We start from the raw sequence: 21,997 nt of genomic DNA on the forward strand, positions 1-21,997 counted from the left end.
AAAACCTTTAGCAGTATCTCATTTCAGAGATGTATACCATTCTTCCAAGTTTTGTTGAATTTCTTTTTCTATTGACGATTAAGTGTTTCCAAATATCACTTTCACTAGGAGTTAACTTTCACGTGAGTATTTTGGCCAACCCAATGCTAATAAATCCTAGTTTGTTTCACAAATTCAACACTTCTTGGTAAAATGTAGTTTGCAATACATGTGCTGGTTCCCAAATTTATGTTAAAGTAGCAACAATTTATTCACTGGACATAGTCTGAGCAAATCACATGCATTGGCTTTGTATATAAAAATGAGGCCACTGTGACCCCACAGAAGGGCAGGTTTCACGGTTTCTATCTGTCAGCAGTGAGTATAGACTTCTGTGGGTTGATTCATTCTGTAGAGTCCAGTCCTCCTTAGACCAGGACTTACACCTACAAAAGACTTGCGAGTGCTGGGATGGTCTAGTTTCTGTGAGCAGTTAATGCTATTATTTTTGTTAAAAGCTAATTGGCCCATGTGGAGATAGTGATTATACTACCACTTACTGAAAACTTTCTGTGTTCAAGGCACTGTGACAGAGGATGTGTACACATCATCTTCTTTAATTCCCCCAACTTATGGTGGTAGATTCTGTTACACCCATTACAGAGGTGAAAAAACTGAGGTTTAGCAAAGTTAAGGAGTTTACGGAGGGACAGAAAGGGCTTTCTGATTCCAATGCTCTGAGTCTTTTTATTGGGATTATTAGCAGAAAGTGTAATCATCTATATTCATTGGCCATAAATGTAGAGAGTGAACAAGCTCTTAGAATTGAAGATGAGAAAATCAAAACTAAGGAGAAATTCTTCTCGATTTACAGTTGGCAACTTTTTAAATGATCACATTAACAGTCCATAAATGAGGACACACTAGAGTAATTATAAGAGGGCAGGATGAGATCGATGCTAGGGTGGCTGACGATCTCATGTCCCCACGCCTCTCATAATGGCCCCTTAAAGAGCCATCACCCGGGAAGAGTTGGTCTCTGGGGTTGCTGTCAGGATGTGCTCCCAGGATGCACGGAGATCAGTTTGGACCAAGCACTGTCATAAGTGCCACTTGAGTTTACATCACGCTTTGGATATTTTGTGCATTTAAACAGCAGAATTGTAACCTATAAACTGTCCACATCATCTCTGTCATTTTTTATTATTAGGATACTGAATCCGCTGAGAGGATGTCATATTAGATCATATTTGCTGGTTCTGAAAACTTGGAGGTTTCTCAAGAAATGAAAGTGACATTGGGAACACTAACAAAAGTAGAAAGAAAAATGGCATCATTGTTTTCTGTTGAGCATTTTGACCTTTCCAGAGGCTTCTGCAGGTCAGCTTATGGTACCATCTTTTTTTCCAAGTCCTGAAGGAAGCTAAGTGTATAGACGATGACATTTTTCATTTTGATATAGTTGATCTATTTTCTAGACAGTAGAAAACTGGGAAATGACTTTTCATTTAAATACAAGTTGAAACCCTTTGGGAAAGTAAAAGAATTCAAGAAATATAGAGAAATGGCTGTTTCCAAGCCAACTGGAGAAAGGGAGAGTCTTTCTGATTTTCAAATTAGTTGTTAGGAAAAACATTTTTCTTTCCATCAAACTTTCACTTTTCCTTCTTTCAAATAGATTAATCAAAGCTGTGTTGTTTTAGTTTTCCACTTGCTTGTTAAAATGTGGAAAGTATGTATAATGGTTTCAAACTTCCATGAGTAAACTGTCATTTTGTGTCTTTTACTAGCCTGTATTTCAAGCCCCATATTGTAGGAGCTCACTCTTTCCTTTTGAGTCTTTCCACTGATAAGAATATGCTAATGGGGTTTGTAGACCATGTCTTTATGAGCTGATAATACAATTCCAAAGGACAAAGCAGCTCCCCACCGTAACTCAGTGGTATGGAAGTGCTTCTCAACCCACATGACAGGCTACTGGAGTTCACACATTCTAGGTTCTCATCACTCACAGACACCTACTCATTTTTTTTCCTGCTTAAAAAAAGCCATATTTGTTCTCTTTTTATTTTTCTTTTCTGAAATGTATATTTGTCTATTTAAAAATCAAAATGGCACCATTGTAGAATTATACAACCTGCTTTCGTCTTCAACGCAAACTTTCAGAGCACAAAAGGCAGACGTAATTGGCAGACCTGGGTATGGACATGAACTGTGTGACTTTGGACAAACTGTGGAAATCTTTTAAGACACAGTTTTACTATATATAGGATGAGGAATAACACAGAGTAGCTGGAAAAGCAGTACTTTTCAACAGGTGATCACCAGACCAGAAGCATCAGCAGTATCTGGGAACCAGTTAGAAATGCAAATTTTCAGGCCCCACTCCAGACCCAAGGAACCAGAAACTTTGGGACTGGGGCTGAGCAATCTGTGTTTTAACAAGCTTTCATGGGATTCTGATGCACATTCAATTTTGAGAACTGCTGCTGTGAAGACAGCTATGATATCTACAGAGGGTTTGCATGCCACACTTTAGACGTTCAAGATACAGCAACTATCGCCTTTCTGTTATTCTCCCATTATATGGAAGAGACTCAAGCACAGAGCCAGGTGGTGACAAAGCTAGAGAAAGTACTTAGGCCTTCTTACTTAGCAGAGTGGCTGAGTGTCTCCACTCTGCACTCCCTCTTTGTAGGACAGAGTAGACAGTTACAGGAATCTCAGTTCTAAGTGCACAAAATATAGGCGGAGCACATGGCTCTCCCAAACCTAATACAACGCTAACCCGTCTCCCTGCTGGGACCAGGTGATAAGGAACGTTCTTTCTCTAGATAAGAACTACTTTAGAAATCCTGAAATCACAAATTGTGATCTGCTTAGAATTACAGTTTTAGAAGTGGAGGTAGTTCACAGACCGTCCATTTCAGTCTTCAAACTGTGCTATTCAGTCAGTGGATCTCCTCCAGCTTCATGTTAGAATCTCTTGGGGGACTTACATTCTAACGGGAACAGCCAACCCAAAAGATTCTGATTTAATTGGTCTAGAATTGAGCTGGTTAAAAGTTCCTTAAGTAGGGTTGTCAGATAAAACACAGGGTATCATGTAAACTTGGAAACCTAGGTAAATACTGAAAAATTATTTCATTGTTTTACTGAAATTTTAATTTAACTAGGGGTCCTGTATTTTTGTTTGTTAAATGTGGCAACCCTAAGGGAGGATTCTAAGGTCTAGCTAGGGTTGAGAGACACCCTTGTAGGTCTCCACTGAAATACCACAGGTGCCACTATGGTGACCTGGGGGAGCAGGGTGCCATCTGTGCCCATCAAACCTGCTTTTTTAAAAAACACTTTTACATTACAAACATTTTGTAAATTTTTACATTTGCATTACAAAAGTGGACACTTTCGTCAGTCTTATGTATCAGGTCTCTGTAATACTTTGCTTGTAAAAAAAAGTTTTTCTTATGACTAAACTTGTAAACTTCTGATCTAATTCAATGTCTTTTTCCAAAAAAACTTAAGACCCAGAGAAGATGGCTTTTGGCTAAGCTCTCATAGCTAATCCATTGCAAAACCAAAGTATTCTATCAGACGCTACTGCTACGACCCTTTTCCTTTTTCTGAGCTCTAGGTCAGGAATAAGAGGTGCTGTGAGCTATGTCTAAAGGTGCTGGACAAACATTTGGCAAGTCCCTAAAGTTAAGCCAGACACTATGCTAGGTGCTTGGTCCAGGGATTAAGACACAATTTCAGTTCTCAAGGGGCTGATACAGGGAGAGAAACACAAATGGCGAAGCTGTCTCTAGAAAAAAAAAAAATGTCACCGTTTTCTATGGATGTTCTCTCCGTAATTTGATTCCCAAAATGAGAACAGTGAGGTTGGAGGACAGCATTGGGTTTCCCAGAGGCAACTGGAATCTAACCTAAATTTCCATTTTGAAAGTTAAAGGAATGAGGGCTATATGATGACAAATGACCTGGGGATGACTATACTTTGCGCTGTGGTGTGATTCACAGTGGCTACATCTGTCAGGGTTTTTGATAAATGGCCTCGAATGTTCTCCAATTAAGTGAACCGAATAGGACTTAGTTGTGGGGAATAAAAGAATCTCTCCTTCCATTTGGGGGAATAAGTTTACTCCCATTCAGTGAGGATGGGTGATTATTAACAATGTTTCTGTGTCACGTGAAAAAATAAAATACAAATAGGCATTGAGGGGAGTGGAGGGAATGCATTCTCCAAAGACTCCCAGCTCGTGTCACTCTTGTGGGGTTTGTGACGGGCAGTGAGGAAAGACAGCTGCTCCTGGGCACCTCTCTTGGATGCTGAGGCTCCAGAAATTAAATTACCTGTTTCCAGGTAATTGAAAGACATTTTTGGTGACTAGCTGGCCTCAGGGAAAGAGGTAGAGGAAGCAAGACTAACCAGCCATAAACAGGTCAACCTTGAGGGGCAAGAAAGCTCCAGAGATACAATTATCTTCCCCTAAGAGTTTGGACTCTGACTCCAAACAGTCCCCAAGGCTCACACATGTGGGGGAAATTGTAGTCCGTTCACACCATTTACAGAACACATCGATTTCTATGTCTCTGTATTTTCTGTTTTCTGCCATCGTATCTCTCTCCCTACCACCATCACAGCTATCTCCTCCGTGCCCTTGTTTCATTATGAGGTTACCTATCGTTGTGATTCCCGAGCCTCCCCATTATTTCCTTCCAGGATTACTATGGGTCTAAGAATCTCAGGATGGGTATTGGAGGTACAGAGCGATTTCTAGGATGTATAATCTGAGTCTGTCACCATTTGAGGATAAAAGGTATTCATTATGACTAGATTTCCACAAAGTCGTGAAAAATTTTTAAATAATTGACATGTTCAAATGTATATATTCAAACAAACACTGTTCTTTTTGATATAGTCGCTTTAGCATATATACATTTATTCTAATTGCTCACTTTGGAAGTTTTTCTTTTGAAGTTGTTTTATCAGCCTTATTAGTTCATAGTCATATTTTCTTTTTGACCAAAAATGGCATTATTGCCTGGATTCACCATACTTGCTTCTGAATAACACTGGGCTGATTCCAAAAGCCAAATTCACCATTAGTGGATGAAGACATGGTCCACGTAAGGGAACAGACAAATACTATACTGAGCAATGTGTTAGATTTTCCTTCTCAGACAACCAAAAGCTAACCTAAGGTCAGACATAATTGAGTGTTAATTTAGTCACTTATTCAGTCATTCAACAAACATTTCTGAGCACTTATTTTGTGTAAACATCAACAGGTTTTAGGGATACCAAGATAAATAAAACACGAGGAACCAAGACAAATAAAACATGAAGGAATAAGCTATATTATTGATTATATATTTTTAATCATATATATGATTAAAATTCTTTCCAGTTATAAAAATCTATATTTACACATTTTTAAAAAGTTCATAGTCTTTAAATCTCTAATAGTATTTTGATCAAATTCAGCATTACTGACAAAAATGTATAATTCCCTAGTACTCATTAAATGTCTAAGTTCTGATGTGCTAGTTAAAAAATATAATGATTATTATTTAAAGTTACTCCTTTTTCATATGTGGTCACATCAGTGACAAAGATAGTTAACTGTCACCCAATATCTAATATATTATTTTTCCTTTTAATAATTGAATCTTCTGAGGTTTAAACTGGGTCCCTGGCTTCCCAGCTGAAGACCACATTTTGTAGGTGCCCTTGCATCTAGGTGTGTCTAAATTCTGACCCATGGGACCTAAATGAAGTGATATGTGTATCTTCTAGGTCATGTCCATAAAATGGAGAGCTTTGTCCTCCATTTCCTCTTTCTCTCTTTGTGGAAGATGGATGAGGTGCTGGTGAGTCAGCTTAGGCTATGAGGGTGAGGACAACACCCCAGCAGGTGGTGAAGTAACACATGAAAAGGACATGACTACCGGGATGCCCTTATGGAACGAGGCCACAGGAATCATCTTCTTACCTGTGGCCTGAGATTGAGAGGGAGAGATGTCTATCCTGATTTATGTCATTGTGTTTTGGGGTCTAACCTAAGATTAGTCTATATTCCAAACAATATATCAGGGCAGACACGTGTCAACTCAACTGTGTCTTCACTCAGGCTACTCAGAAGAAAAGAAGAAAAATCCTCTCATTCGCCTCTACTCTGTACTGAGTTCTCCATATCTAGACTCTGCCTGCTTTTTTAAGAACTCTTCCATCACAGATGGTGAAAAAATAAAAATCTTCTTTGGTGTCTGCATTTTCCTCAGGAGCTCTGAATGCTCCTAGTAAGACCACTCCTCCCCTGGCCTCCACACCCCCATTGGCAGCAGAGAAAATGGAGTTCAGTGCAAAAAATATCTCAGATAAGAATGCCTCACCCTTGAACTGCTCATCATCACTGGCAGGATTAAAGTGGGAGCCCCCAAATCTTCATGTTTCTGGAAGGACACTCCCATTCTTCTGCCCTCCTTCCAATATCCACAGTCTTGCCACTATCATTTTCCTTGATATCTCTGGATTAATCTTATTAAGCCCTACATATGTGTTTATATCAGTAATCACAAGAAACACAGGACTCTGGGGCCACTCATCATTCCCTGGACCATCATCTTCATTTGGGTCTGTGTAACCCCCTGTTAGAATCTATCTGTCTCCCATCCCTCCTCTGCCCCCAAGCTCTTGAAACTCAAGGTAAACAAATAGAAACATTTCCTGTATATCCTCAGCTTCTTCTCTGAACTTGCACTTTATCTTCTAGTTCTGAATTTTTTTAAATTGAAGTATAGTCAGTTTACAAGGTTGTGTCAATTTCTGGTGTACAGTGTAATGTTTCAGTCGTTCATAAACATACATGTATTTGTTTTCATAATCTTTTCCATTATAGGTTACTATAAGATATTGAATATAGTTCTCTGTGCTATACAGTAGAAACTTGTTGTTTATCTATTTTATATATAGTAGTTACTATCTGCAAATCTCAAACTCCCTATTTATCTAACTGAAATTTGATTGTCCTCTGGGGAAATGGCTTCTGATGAAGTCCTCTCAACTGGTGGCTACTTTCTCCTCTGCCTGTACTCTTTGCACCACTGGGCCTGAGGTAAGGTAGGTGTCCTCCTTTCCCGCCCTGTTGCCTCAGGGTTGAATTTCACGTCCTCTGACTACCATCTACTTCCCATCCTTGTTATAATCATCTATAGATCTCCTAGTCATTTCCTCTAATTTTGTGAAGATTTCAGCTTGTTGTTTTCTATCACAGTCTCCCATATAACTCTAGCTACAAATCTTGATGATTTCAGTGTCCATGTAGATAATTCGTTGAATGCCCTGGCTGTGATCTCTCTGCTGCAGATCTCGTCCTCCACCCGCTCCCACTATCACCAGCTATAGCTCCTCCTGAACCTCGATTTTAAACTTCCCACTCTCCCACTGTCCTTCTTTACCAGCTTACTCCTTCTAATGCTTCAACTCAACACTCCTTTGATTGGAATCTACCATCCATTGATTCTACTAACTTTTTAATGGCTCCTCACATCTTTCATGTCCACATTTCCACTCTTATCCAGCTTAGTGTCCATGGCTCATCACTGTAATCACTTCCTTTCAAACACCCTCAACTCCATTGCCCCATTCTTTGTGGTACCACCTGATAAAGACCGAACTTTGTGAGTTTAAGTCCAACTCACTGCCTGTTTTTCATTCATGCTGCTAAATCTGGATGCAGATAAACACACAACCCCGCTCACTGGTCTCATTTAGTTCACAATTCCTACCTTCAAGTTGGCGATCCCGCTAAATTTCTCCAGTCTGTTGCCTCTCCCTCTATCCTAGACTGTTTCACACTTTCTCCTCTCCAAAATTTCAACACCTCCTTACTAACACTTACTCTCAGCTGATGATCTCGCTTTCTATTTTCCTGAGAAAACAGAAACAATCAGGAGAGAATTTTCACAATTCTAAAATTTAAAATTCATGAAATTTTCCATCCATGTCTCATAGTATCTGCCGATAAATTCTCCTCCCCTCTAGTCACTATGGATGAACGCATGTTCCTATCAAAGGACAGCCCTCCACTTGTACGTATCTCCTACATCATCAGTCTTTCTCAACCTTACTGGATTATTTCTATCAGCATAGTGTGTCATAACTTTTCTATCTTTAAAATAGGTTCTCTCCAGTGACAGCACTTATCTATACACTTTATAGCAATAATCCTTGAGAGATTTATATATACTCACTGTCTCTAATTCCTCTCTTTCTACTCTTCCCTAAGCCCTCCCTAATCAGACTGTCGACCTATCATTCTACTGCCATCCCTCCAGTCAAGATCTCCAATGACCTCCAGATCACTCCAAAGGTTAAGTGTGTTTGTATGTTACTTGATCTATCAGTACCATTTAATCTGATAAATAAAACATATTTAATTTCTTTTCCATCGTGAGAACATTTGCATAATTATAATCTACATTTAAAGGCCTAATCAGGTTTAAAATGTAAGTTGGTATGCCAAGCCCCACTGGTATCAGATTCTGAATTAGGAGGCGTTCACTTCTACGTGGGAAATACTGGGAGGAAATGAAAAAAATTATGAAGAAAAAGGAGGACCCAAGAGTTTGTCTTTAAAATGGATGATGCCCACTTTATAGCATAAAGGTCTGAAAGCCAGAAAGAACTTTAGAATTCATCTAGTCCAATGCTCTTATTTTACAAAGAGGACACTGAGGTCCAGAGAAGAGTAGCGACTTCTCCATCGTTACAAAGTGGCAGAGTTAGGACTGGCACCTACAGTTTCTGCCTCAGTGCTTATTCCAGTAACCAGTTAACACTGCTTTACCTCTCATATATGTGTGGGTGTATGTATATATATATGTGTGTGTGTGTGTCAGGGTATGTTAATATGTATGCATATGTGTGTTAAATACTTTAGAAGCATATATAAATGTAGATATATATAACTATGCACACAATATATAAATACATGTTTATATGTATATACATATGTACATATATACATATACATGTTTTTTCGAAGATCATTTTTTTCCTGAATGAAAGAAGTATTGGAGAGCACTCACACATCCACCCCTCTCTGCTGTTCTCCTCTGATATTGTCAGGTGCCCCTACTTGGCTCCCCTGGGATCAAGCCCACCTTCCACTAAGCCAGGCCCGATACTGAAGCAAAAGGACTACAGGAAGCCCTGGACTCAACAGACCACTGGCTGAATATAAAACTCACTGCCCTGCACCACCTTCTCAGTTCTTCTGATGGGTAGAGGCTGAATCTGGAGACCTGGGAGGCTTGGGCTTGATCCTGGCTAAACCACTGGGTGACCTTGGGTGCTTTTCTCTTCTGAACAATGAGAAGCTGATTTAGGTAAAGTCTTAATTCTTCCCTTCTATCTTGCAGTGCCTCGAGCTAAGGTTCTTTGGGCTGACTCCATGCTGTTTATAATCTTCTAGTCTCCCCTCCTCCAGGTGCTACTGTCAATTCATCACAGAGTTTCTTGCCTGCTTAGATGTTTGCTATCTGCTTGTCTGTCTTGGTCCTCTTAGCTGACTTCTCTAGGTGAGACTACTGGACTACATGATGTGTGGACTTTTCCAAACCCCCTTCTATAGAAATCAGACTCCTGGTTCAGGCTACAGTTATGACAGCTACTTCTCAGGGTCGGATACGATATGAAGGATTAAATTAGCAATGGGGGAAGCAGATCTTGTAAGTGAGGAGAGGGAGGTAGAACACAAAAAGAAGCACTGGAGAAGGAAGAAGGAAAGACACGAAGAGGAAAGATGAAACAAATGGCATTATGACACTAAAGCATAATACTCTCTGATAGTGACTCTGGTCTGAAAGAACATAAGAAGCCTATAAGTATACGTGACCGTAACTAATAGGAGTGTGGCATTTAAGACTGTTTAAAAGATCTTCTCACATCTAAGAAGGTAGGAAAAAAGGCAGAAATTGGAGGTAAATAAGACTTCTTTTTTCACTTAATGCATAAAAAAATACATTTGGAAACTCTTAGAATTCTAGAAGTCTCAGATCACGCAATTCTTTAATGGTTACTTTTCCTCGCAGTCATTTTCATATAAAGCAGAAATTTTTAAAAACTTGGCTCTCAGATTCTCAGAACTGGATTCATTGCAATCTAATATTCATGACAAATTACCATCATTGGACTAAGCATAGTCCTTTTTCATTACAGTATTTATTTAATATAATAAATTATTGGGGAACCAGTGCCCAATCCAAGAAGTAGCATATTTTTAATTGCTTCTGTCTACCTAGTTGCTCTTTCCACATCCCAACCTCCACCTTCCCTAGAGACGTAACCACTATGATTAACCTTCTTGTTATAATTTCTTGCTTTTGCCTTTTTTAGTTTTATCACATATATAGGTATGCCCAAACAATATGCTATTCAACTTGCTTGTTAGTGAACTTTATAAACAAGGTATCATACTGTGTGCATTCTTCTGAGATTTGTCCTATTCATTCATTATGTTACTAAGATAATTCCAAGGAGTTGCATGTAGCTGTGGTTCGCTCCTTTTCATTGCCGTGTGATATTCTATGCTGTGAATATGTCAAAATTTATTTTTCCATTACCCTATTAATGAATATTCTGGAGGCTTCCAGTTGTTTTTACTCTTAAAACCTGTCTGCTAAGAATATTCTAGTACAAGCCTTCTGGTATCCATGGGCTAGAGCATCTCAAGAGCATGGTCATACATAGTAAAGACCAAAAAGATAATAAGTAAATTCAATCAGCTGGTTGATGCCAATAAACATGAAAACTTAGACAAAAGGGATACAGTCCCATAAAAATTCATATTGTTTATGAGAACTGACAGAAGATGAGATAGAAAGCCTGAAAAGTTTTCTAACTGCTGATGACATTGTAGCAGTCATTAACAATATTCCCACAAAGAAAATATTAAGAAAGACCAGACCTATTTACAGGTAAGCTTCCTCATACATTCAAAGACCAAGTCACTCTAACTTATACAACTTCTTAAAAGGAAGAGAAAAAGAGGGAATACTCCCCACTCATTTTATGAGACCAGTGTTACTTTGATGGCAAAATACAAGAAAGTACAAGATGAAAAAAGCACACGAAAATAATGCCACTTAGCCATTTAAACCCATTTAATAAAATGGGTTAATAATAAATAACATACCAATTAATAATTAAATGAGTTAAATACAGATGTAGAAACCTTAAGCAAAACATTAGCTAACTACATTTATTAATATATACAAAATATACTATATCATAGCTAAATTGGGTTTATCTCAAGGATATAAGGCTGGTTTAATTTTTAAATATATAAATATCTTTCACTTCATTAAGAGATTAAAGGTAAAAACCATACAGTCATCCCAATTGATGTGTATATATACTTTTGGTAAAAGTCAACATGATTTTAAAAGAAACCTCTTAGTTAACTAGGATTAAAAGAGAATGTCTGTAATCTGATAAAATTAATCTACAACCCACCCCAAATTATAAAAACATAATTATCCTAAATTGGGAAACATTGGAAATATTCCCTTTAAAAACCAGCAACCAGACAAGAATGCCTCCCATTACCACTTAACACTGATTGAAGATCCTTTTTTTTAGAACCGTACATCCTTTTCGTAAAATCTCATGCTAACCTTCCCCTTAAATGTAACTCTAAAAACAGATGTCCGTAGATCCAAGGAGTAGTGTTCTGAAAAGGTCAAACACTCCTCCCTTCCCCCAAATCATTGTCAAGGTTTTTTTTTGTTGTTGTTTGTTTTTTTAAATAATGTTCTGCAGGACAGCACATTTTAGCAGGAAAAAAGGAAAAGTATAATTTGACATAGTTCACTGTAAATCCAGAAGTATTATCCAGGCTAAATACCATCTTGTTCTGGAATAAGGAATTAAACTCATTTTGCTTTTTCTTCTTCAACGCAGAACTTAAAGAGCTGTTTTAGCCCATAATTTCTTTCATCTTATGATCCAACTGGCATTATACTGAATAACATTTGTAATTTAACCATATTATGTGTGTGAACTCTGCCCTCCAAGGAGAACTAAAGAGACATTTTATGGCACTGAAACGATAATTTTTTTAAACTTTTTTTTTTTTCAGTTTTGAGAAAGGCACTGGGAAGTTCTTGTTCATTTTATGCTTTGCTCTGAAAATCCAGCTGAATTTTTACTGAAGAAAATGATTTATCTCAGGATTAATGCTTTTCATTTGGTTGACAAATATTTACTAGATGTCCCCTGTGTGCCAGGCACTGTTCTAGGCACTGGTGATGTACTAGTGAAAAAAACAAAACATTCAGTCCCTGTGTTGCTTAAATGTCCAGAAACACCTGAGTGTTTTTCAATAATAAACATAAGACAAGGGTGTGTCCAGAAGGTTCTAGAATAGGGATCTCCTGTCCCATTACATGCTTTCCTTTTTCTCTCATTAGGTATTATTATTGTCATTTGATGGATGACAAATTGAGGCTCAGAGAAACTCAGTGAAATCACACACTATGGATATTAATTCAAGTTTTTCTGACTCCACATCCTTCATGAACATTTTCTAGTATATCTGGTTGACCCATTCATTCATTTCTGCATGCATATATTCTTTCATTCACTATCTCAGAAAATGCTGAGTTCTCTATCAAATAGGACTTTGGATTACCTGGTGTTTGCCTGAGTGTACGCTGAAGGTACTCTTTATCCCCAGTCTGTCGATACCATCTTTTCCCCAGCTATGTAATACTGTGTAGCCCAAATGGTAGCCAGATCCTCCTGCTCTCTTCCCTCACCAGTATATGGTATAGAAAAGCTCAATTAAAACTATGTTTTAACAGGTAGAGTTCTTTCCAATGGAGTAAACTGATTTGTAAAGTGGTGAGTCCCCTAATTACCTCTCGATAGTGGCATCTGAGCAGCGGCTGAAGAAGGATAGGATAAGGGGGATTCATTCATTCATTCATTTATCAAATAAGTATCCACTGAGCACCAGGAATTATGAGACTATGGCACTAAACAAAACAGAGACCCCTGCCCGCATGGAGCTTATATTCCAGTGAGAAAGATGCTAGACAAGATAACTTTTACATTTTCTTCTAACACAGCAGCTTTAAGTTATTAGAAATGGGGACAAAAAGCAGAAAGAGAGGTGAGGTTTTTGTTTACTGTTTTTCAGCAAAGGCTGCAGGACAGGTTTAAGTTGAAAGGCAGATTCTGGGAACAGCAACGGCAAATCCAAGCCTGTTCATCATCGGTGTTCTGTGCTGGCCCCCTGCTCACCTCTCAGACTCACTGGCGCACACAGGTCACAACCACTGCCAGCTGGCACCCTCTTTATATTATAAATTACTCTCATGAAGCCACATGGCCTCTGTTCTGCTAACTACCTATGGGAAAGACTGGCAGTCACTGCCCTCTTAGGACCCCCTCTTCATTCCCCAATTTACTCACTAGCCCCGAAGAGAAATTCTCTTCTTTATGCCAACTCAAACTTGCTTCTTCAAGGCTGACCCCAGCAGTCCCTCCAGGGAGATAGCCTCGTTGCTGCATTCCTTGTGCTGGGAACCCTGTGGGCACTCAGTCCCACAGTCACAGACTATCCTTACGCCCAAGACCTTCACTAAACACTCAGCAAGCCCTTGCCACATGCTGGAGCTTCAGTGGAAAAGGTCACAATCCCTGCTGTTAAGGAACAAGCAGGGAAGGCAGTGGGGATAACAGCAATTTGATGGTCACGGTGAGCCTGGGGTGTCACACGATCACAAGGGAGGGGCGTAAACCTAGATCCAGAGCTCTGACTTTGAGATGATCCACTCCATTTGAAATGGGAAAGCAAGTCTTCATTTGACTTGGGAAAATAAGACCCTGTGCTGGTCCATGAAGGTAGGGTCACTGAGAAGGAGTTATGACAGGATACGCAGGCAGGGCAGGGGTGGGGTGTCTGTACCATACTTTTTAGATGCTGCTGCTATTGGTAATGGCTTCTAAGGTTTCTAACTTCCCTCTACAACTAGACTGTAAGCTCTGTGTGAGCAGGGCCACATTTCATGCTTCCTTTCTGTTGCCCACAGCACTCAACTTAGTGATGGTTCATCGTGAGTCCCCAAGGAGTACTAACTGAGTCTACTCAAACTGCAGGATGCGGGGATGAAAGGGTCAGCCTGGCCCGCTGAATCACTGTAATGGAAGGAACTGGGATCTTTTCATTTTTCCCTGTTACCCAATTGTCTCCTCCACAGCTGTTCATAAAAGAAACTGGTTCATCTTCCCTTTGCTCAAGTATCTCTTTGAAATAAAACTGACATAAGACAACTGGATAGTCTCAAATTAAAAAAAAAACAAACTTGGATCCATATGTCAGGACAAAAATACTAACTGTATGGGTACTAGAAAAAAATCATGAGTTTTTTTCCTTAATAACTTTGGAGTGAGGAAAGGCTTGTCACAAAACAAAAGATTGATGAGACTGACCGTAGGAAAATAAAATCTTCTCTACTGCAAAGAATATCATAGGTGATGTCACAAGCGAGTGAGCAACTGGGAATGACATTGACAGTTTGTATCACAAACAGAGGAATGATCTCCTTAAATTTTAAAAAGCTCTGAGAAATTGAGCTTAAAAAGACAAACAATCCAATAAAAAACTGGGCAAAGGTCACTCACAGATGATTCACAGAGTTAGAAATACAAATGACATTGAAGCAGATTTAAACAGAAGTTCTCTACCTCCCTCTTCATAAGAGAAATCAAATCTAAACCCACACTGGAAATTCATTTCTCCTATGGAAGACTGGCAGGAACACAAAAGTTTGACTTTGAATTTGCTGGTGAGTTTTTGGGGAACCAGGCACATTGATCACTGCAGGTGGATGTGAAAACGGCACAGCTCCTCTGAAGATACGCTCACCCTTTGACTCAACAGTCTAATTCTGGGGATCCATTCCACAGGGAACTAGTTACACTAATTATAGCACAGCCACACAATACTGCTGTGGAAAAGGAGGAAGACTTTTAAGTACGGACACTGAATGATCTCCAGGATATATTATTAATTGGAGGAAAATAGAACAAAACAAGATGCCGAACAGTGTTTACAGTATGCTTCCCTTTGTATGCAGAGTATTTATTTGCATTAGTTTTGTTTGCACAAAGACTAGAAGGATGAACAAGAAACCGATAAAGATGGTTAACCTATGAGGTGAGGGGCCCAGAGATAGGGGAGACACTTCTGTGATCAAAACAACAAAATCAAATTTTGAAAAATTTCAAAACGAGGGAAACTCTGAGCAGCTCTCCGAACAGCAAAGACTGCTGGATCCTGAAGCAGGAAGGCTGACGTCGAGGTCACTATGGGCTTTGTTCACAGAGATAGAATATCAGCCCTGGTCGGGGAGGGGGGATCCGGAAGACATCTAGCTCGGGACAGGCCAGATTAGGCGAAGGAAGACGCTTGCTCCAGACCACTAAGGAAATTATGGTCCAAGAAGACACAGGCTTACTTCGCGTTGGGTATTTGAGCCCTTCTGCGTATCTCAAAGATTTCGTGGGCACTGCAGGGCAATGAATGACATCAGCACAGCTTTGGGTCTTCCCTAAAAATATCGACCCTGTTGCCTCTCTTTCTATGGAATCCTAATCGAGTTCAGGAAGATACTTGGAGGTTTCTGGGTGAGGGAACATCCCAAGATGGAAAAGGATAATGTGATATATATAGCATAGGATGGACCAAGCAAACCAAGATAAAAGGGAGGTTTAAAAAGAAGTGGGGGAAAAACAAAACGCATGGGGTCAATCCCCAGTACCTCCATTAAAATAATAATAAATAAAAAACAACAACAACAATAATAATAAATAAACCAAATTACTTCCCTGCTCCCACAAATAAACAAAGATAAAATACTAGGCTTTAAAAAGAAATAAAAATATTAAAAGATTTAAACAATTTTTTTAGGTGAAAGAAACACTGTTTATGATGCTTCTGGGGGTTCACAACTGGATGAGTCGGCTGACTAGGGGGAGGCTGGGAGCCAAGCACTGACCTCAGCCTGCCCAAGACTGAGAACCAGTTTGGCCCATACCATGGAAAGGATGTGGTCTTCTTTTCTAACTAAATTCCTTAAAGAGTGGGCTGATTTACTCATTTATAATAAAATTCCTGGTCTAATTAAAAATGGAACTTTCCCCCACCTGATCCAGCCTCACCATATTTCTGGTTCCCACATAATTGAATCTGGAAACAATGATGCTGAGTGATAGCTTGGGATATTGCTACTTACAGAGAAAAGAAATAATAAGGAAAAAGGATGCTGCCAGGCTGGTTTCAGAGAAGTTTAAATAAGTTCTTCCTTCCTTAGACTGGATCTTAACAACAGATAGAGATAACATGGTATTTCCCTTAATGAAACCGTGTAGCCCTGGATAAGTTATGATGGAGGTTTAGCTTTCTGAGGCCGTAGCTTCACATTATCTTGGCCCACAGTTTGCCAGTCCTTGTGCTCCCCTCCCCTCCTCAACCTTATCCTAAACCTTAAATTCCAGGAATTGTTCTTTCCCTCGGCACCTTTAACAAATTCCACTCACTGATTTAGCACTCTGCGGGCTGGAAGCCTTGCGACATCTATGGTCATATCTGAATGACTCCATGAGAAGGAGGCAAAGTGAACACTGGATGGCAGATGGAATGAACTAAGGCTCAGAAAGGTTAACACTATTGGTCCAGGATCACAAAGTCTCTTCACTAGGACCCAGGTATCCTAACTCCCAAGTTACGTGCATGTCCAACACATCTGGCCAATGATTCATGGCTTTTGGTTTCTAGGTTCCAAGGAATTTCACAGAGAACAACCAGTTGTGTGATTCACTGAATGATGCTTGACATTTTTCCTGGCAAAATTCCTGGCTGCTGACTGGGGAGGAACCCTGTTTTTTCTGGAGCTTATCTGCTTGGCTGTATAGTATGGACATGTTTCAGAGATTTGTGGCTGGTTGAGGAGGGGCAGTTGGGATGGGAGAATGTTAGAAATAATCATTGTCGTTATTCTTCAAGTCCAAGAACAAAATACTCTAAGCTATTAGAATACATCTATCTCCTTTCTCCCCATACCTCAAAGATTTGCACAGTACATTCTCTTTCTGTAAACTCTAATAATTACCTCCAGGAAGATTTTTCCTGAATCCTGAGCCCTTTCTTTTCCCCACTTACCCCTCTCTTCAACAGAGCTCCTTCTACTGACCCAGCATTTTTATGCCTGAGATTTATGTTAATCTTCCTAGTCTTCACCATTCTGTGGGAGAGTTCTGGCAAGGAGCCCTTTCCAAATGTCACAATGTGCTTTTTAGCCAAGTAGGAAACTTTGAGGTCCCCCAGGAAACCCAAACACCTGTTGACTATGTTTTTTCTTTTCTTTTAATTATCTAATTGCAATTTACCTACTTCTCTAGAGCAGTGTGAGGAATAAGCATCCTCGGGTAACTTTCAAGTCTTGTAAAGGATTTCCGCCTCCTCAGGGCATGTGCTTTCTGAGAGAGACAGGAATGAAATACTAAGAGACTTAACTGGTAGCAGCCTCAATCTGTGCTGTTTTAGCACTTCAGACAGTCAGCGTGTCCCTGACACACTCCTCAGGGCCTCGGGAACAGGCTCCACAGACCAGTGTGAGAGGCGCGACAGGAGCAGGAACTTCCCTTCCAAAGCCCCTCTGAGGAAGCGCATCTTAACCACCCAGTCAGGTAGCCAAGCCAGGCCTGCTGCCCCTGCCGGCCAACCAGGGGGGTTTGGCCCCTGTCATAGTTTGGCATAAATATTTGACTGCTTGTCCCTCCCAACGCACGTTTTGGACACTTGGAGGTTAATCTCTTGGCTGTTCCCTGGCACCACTGACATCTTGCGCAGGATAACAGCCTTGCTACTAGGGCTGCCCTGTGCATTATGGGACATTTAGCAGCCCCTCCATCTCTGAGTTGTGACAACCCAAAATGTTCCCAGAAGTCGCCAAATGTCCCCTGGGGGCGGGGGCACAATCACCGTGTCTGAAAGCCACTGCGCTAAGTGGCCCGGAGTGGACACTGGGGGTATCACTTGGACTACGTGCGAGCTCCACAAAGCCCTCCTCAGATGTGCTTCCAGGGCTGCCAGCTGGCAGGGGCCTTGGAGGTCTACCAGGGTCCACTTCATTCTGCTCCCCCTGCGCAAGGCTGAGGGGGCACACACATTTTCACAAATGAAGTGGCATCCGATTCATTGCTTCCTTATGTAGTTTTAGATCCACTGTCCAGTTTTCTTCCAGCCTGGCAGCCGAAGATGGCTATTTTGCACAGCATTAAGTATCATTTGCTTCCCCCATCCTCCATTCCACAACAAGCAAGGATTTTTTCCGTACTTTGAGATTCTACTTTGCAAGTTTCTGTTTAAATGTTTTGGGCTATACCATGTTTGAACTCGAGGCGGGTAGCACTGGGGTGCTGTGGTAATGAGGGGGGGAGGGAAGCCGGTCCGTCACAGAGTGACAAAGTCTGGGGGGCATCTCTTCCCTCCAAAATGTCTCATTAGGGTCCCCAGATTTGCTCTCCATCTCCTCTGTATCCACAGTCCAATTTAATTGAGCGACGGCCTCGCCACGGCACACTGCTCTTCCGACAGTAGGGTAAACTCATTCTGTTCATCGCGACGTTTGCTTTCTTAAGGGCCTCACAATATGCAGCTTAAATAATTAAATGCAGGTCACATCACAGCCTTCCCTTTTCAAGCCACTGTGAAGACACAGTGCGTTCTTTCTGATGGTTAGCTTCTGACCACGTGGCTTTTAGAAGCTAGTGGGGATTTTGTTTTGTTTTGTTATTGTGCATGACACTTCTTCCCACAAAAACCCCCAAACTTCAGCATCGTGCAAATCCAAGCAGGAACAGCTGAAAGGGTTTTCTGATGATGGATGAATGGTGACAGAGAGAAATTGGAGACCCTGGTTACAGTAAGGCATGGTCAGTCCTTTCTCTTTGTCATCTAAGAGATTTTCATGCTAGGAGAGAACTCCCTTGTTTTATACTGCATGTGTCCATTCCCCTCGAGTTGGGATGGATTTGCCAAAAATAAAGCTGATCTTTAAAATGATCTAAATAAGAGAAGTTCCAGGAAGGACTAAAGATAACTCTTACCTGTAGTGTCCATTTTAAACAATAGATTTCTCCAGGGGAACTTTGAGTGATTTTAATGAGTTTGGATTTAGTTCAACCCAATGCTGATTTTGCACATTACAGAGATTTGTCATCTTTAAGTCATGTGCCAGATGAATGCTTTAAAATAGATGCAACTTTGTGTGAATTCTCCATAATATAGCAAAATCTGATTGCTCTATTAATAGCCAAAGTCCTTGGCCTTGGCAAGACAGGGTGGCAGCGTTTTTAAAATTCATCTTCTCTGCATAATTAGTTGTGAATCTCAAAATAGTCAAGCTGAGGAATTAACCAGGAACTGGGGCCATTATCCTTCAGTGTCTCTTTCAATATTGGTCCATAGTCATCATTTCCTTGTGTTTTTCTAATTACTGCAAGACTAATTGTTTTTAACTAATCTGCCCTGGCTCTTTGTAATTCGTTGACTGTGATCACCTTGAAATGAAGAAAATGTACTTCTTGTTCAGGAACTTGGGCCTTGGTAGGTGAGCATCATCTGGTGGCTGTGGGACTGTGGGTCTGAAGCTTTGCTCATTGGACCCGATCAGTGCATCTGAGGGTGTGGAGCCCAAAGAGGGAGAGAGAGCTTTTGACAGTCAGCGCGAGAGCATGGTGACCTGCAGGCCCTAGTGGGAAGTATATTTATGAAAACTGAAAAGAAATGGGAGTTCTGGTTCTTCACTCTGAGGAACCAACAACACAGCCTTCGGCAGTGGAACACAGCCATCCAGGGTGCATGAGCAGCATCTCTCTCAGATGATGTTTCTAGTCGGTGTGTCTGATTAGAGGCATCGAGGGAGCAGGGCTATGTCACTAACCTGCACTCAAACCCCAGGTCAGGCATTGACCCAGAAACAGAATAACTGCTGAGTAAACCAGACGAACTAGTTTTACAGGTCAGCCCTCCTCTGCTTTTATTCGTTCTGCCAATCTCGTTTATCCACTAACCAGTTCGACTTGGAGATTTTCAAAGAACAGGTATCGAAGATCAAAGGTTCCTGACCCTTTCTTTCTTTTCTCTTTCAGATCTCAAGGGTATGAGGCATTTTCATCAATAAGAGTGGTTTCTCTGTGACAGTAACTCTCAAATCGGGGCAGAGATATGACAATCCAGCCAGGGGGTATGTGACCATTTAAAAGAAACAAAACCAAACAGAAGATTCTAATAGGCCCCCAACAGCCTCCATTAAGAATCACTGAAGAGTAAGAGGAATTACTTCTACATCCTTGAGAAGGATTGGGAAAATGGACTTACCACTTTCTCTAGCACACCCATCCAGAGGGGGAGAAATGTCCTTATTCAATTTCTTTCCGTCAGCAGCTGCTCTGGGTCTGGGTTCTTCTTTCTCTGGATAAGGAAGGAGCCCAAATGGATGATGGATGTGCACAAGGAACTAACCAAGGCCTTAACCAGTCCTGTGCTGCATTTTTCTTCAACACTTATGATGTTGTTTAACCTTTATTAAAAAACTATGATGTGTCTAATAGGCCCTGTACTCAGTGCAGAACACAAATGAGAAGTAATTTTGGCACTAATGAGAGAGCTGAATGTGCAAAGAAATCACTCTAATCTCATGTGGCAGGTGATTGAAATAAATACAAGGTATGGGAAGAGAACAAATGAGGAAGAGTAACTTGAGCGTGGCTGATGGAGGAGCATTGGGAAGACTTCAGAGGAGGAAAATTCTGAACTCAGTCTTAAAGACTAAGTAAGAGTTACATAAAGGTCAGAGAAGAAGGGTACTGGAATGAAAGCCATTCCAGGACGTAAGACCTCGAGAGCAAAGGCACGAAGGCCCCCAACAGCATCATGTGTTCAGGACTCTGACAAGCATTTTGATGCTGCATCAAATTTAAGATGAGACATAGAGAAAGATGAAGCCAGTCAGTGAGATGAGGCGAAGGTGAAACTTGCAAGAGGAGGACATTGGATTTTGTCTGTGGGTAATGAAGAGTCCTCGATGGGCTTTAAGCAAAGGAACAATATGATGGGGTTCTATACTTTGGTGACAGCAGGATCGATGTGTTTAAGGGGAATGAGTCTGGCCAGGGCTGGAGGTGGGAAGGGGCACAGGGAGGCGGTGGGGCTCTGCAGACCAGGTGCAGGTGCTACGGGGGCAGCAGTAGAAGGGCCCCAGAAGGGGCAGGTGTGAGAAGCATCTGGGAGGGAAACCAGCTGGTAGGACCCTCCAGGGACTGCCGGGAGGTGGGGGTGTGAGAAGGAAGAGTCAAGGAAAACGTCTAGCTTCATAGTTCGTACTGAAAGAAAAGAGAGACTATCCATTAAGACAGAGAGACTAGGAGGCAGAGATTTCTACAGTGAAAAAGAGAGGTTTCAGCTTGGAGTTTTGCCCTTGAAGAGCCTAGCAGGGTATGTGATGGTGATGGGCAGGCACCCAGAGAGATGTATCAGAAGCTTAGGGGAGGAGCCTTCGCTAGAAATTGCTATCTCACCTTCTGCCAACCAGGTCCAGGGAGTTCAGTCAGCGGGGAGACTCCCCTCCCCTGCTCCACGCAAAGACTGGGGCTTCATTGCTGCAACTCCGCTGGGTCCTCCTCATCCTACATTCTGTCCCTGGTTTTCTCTCTCTCCTTCATCTCTGTCCCTTGGTCCTGCCTTCTCTTTGGCCTTGCCTGCAGGAAAGGGGCAGGAAGTGTTGGTGATGCTCATCATGGCAAATCAGAGTGGGCGGCTCCATGGAAACAAAGCCACAGACTCACTCCGTCCTGCTACCTCACCCGCTGCGCCACCTCCCTGGCTCCTAAATCTTGCTCCCACTGCTGACTGCCCTAACAACCTGGACTTTCTAAACATAT

At 41.1% G+C, this 21,997-nt stretch overlaps 1 protein-coding gene across 2 annotated transcripts in view; it reads right to left on the reverse strand.

The window, feature by feature from the left end:
* NCKAP5 (NCK associated protein 5) overlaps positions 1-21,997 on the reverse strand; it is an 829,955-nt gene that overhangs the window by 26,916 nt on the left and 781,042 nt on the right. The window contains exon 19 of one of the 2 annotated variants that reach the window (XM_032479329.1): positions 20,436-20,528. The exons of the other annotated variant lie outside the window; for it this stretch is intronic. Within the exon in view, the coding sequence (XP_032335220.1) occupies positions 20,436-20,528 (93 nt within the window). The remainder of the gene's footprint in view (positions 1-20,435; positions 20,529-21,997) is intronic. 2 annotated transcript variants of the gene reach the window in all.

Source organism: Camelus ferus, chromosome 5 (assembly GCF_009834535.1).
Source record: "Camelus ferus isolate YT-003-E chromosome 5, BCGSAC_Cfer_1.0, whole genome shotgun sequence".
Classification (NCBI taxonomy): Eukaryota; Metazoa; Chordata; class Mammalia; order Artiodactyla; family Camelidae; genus Camelus; species Camelus ferus.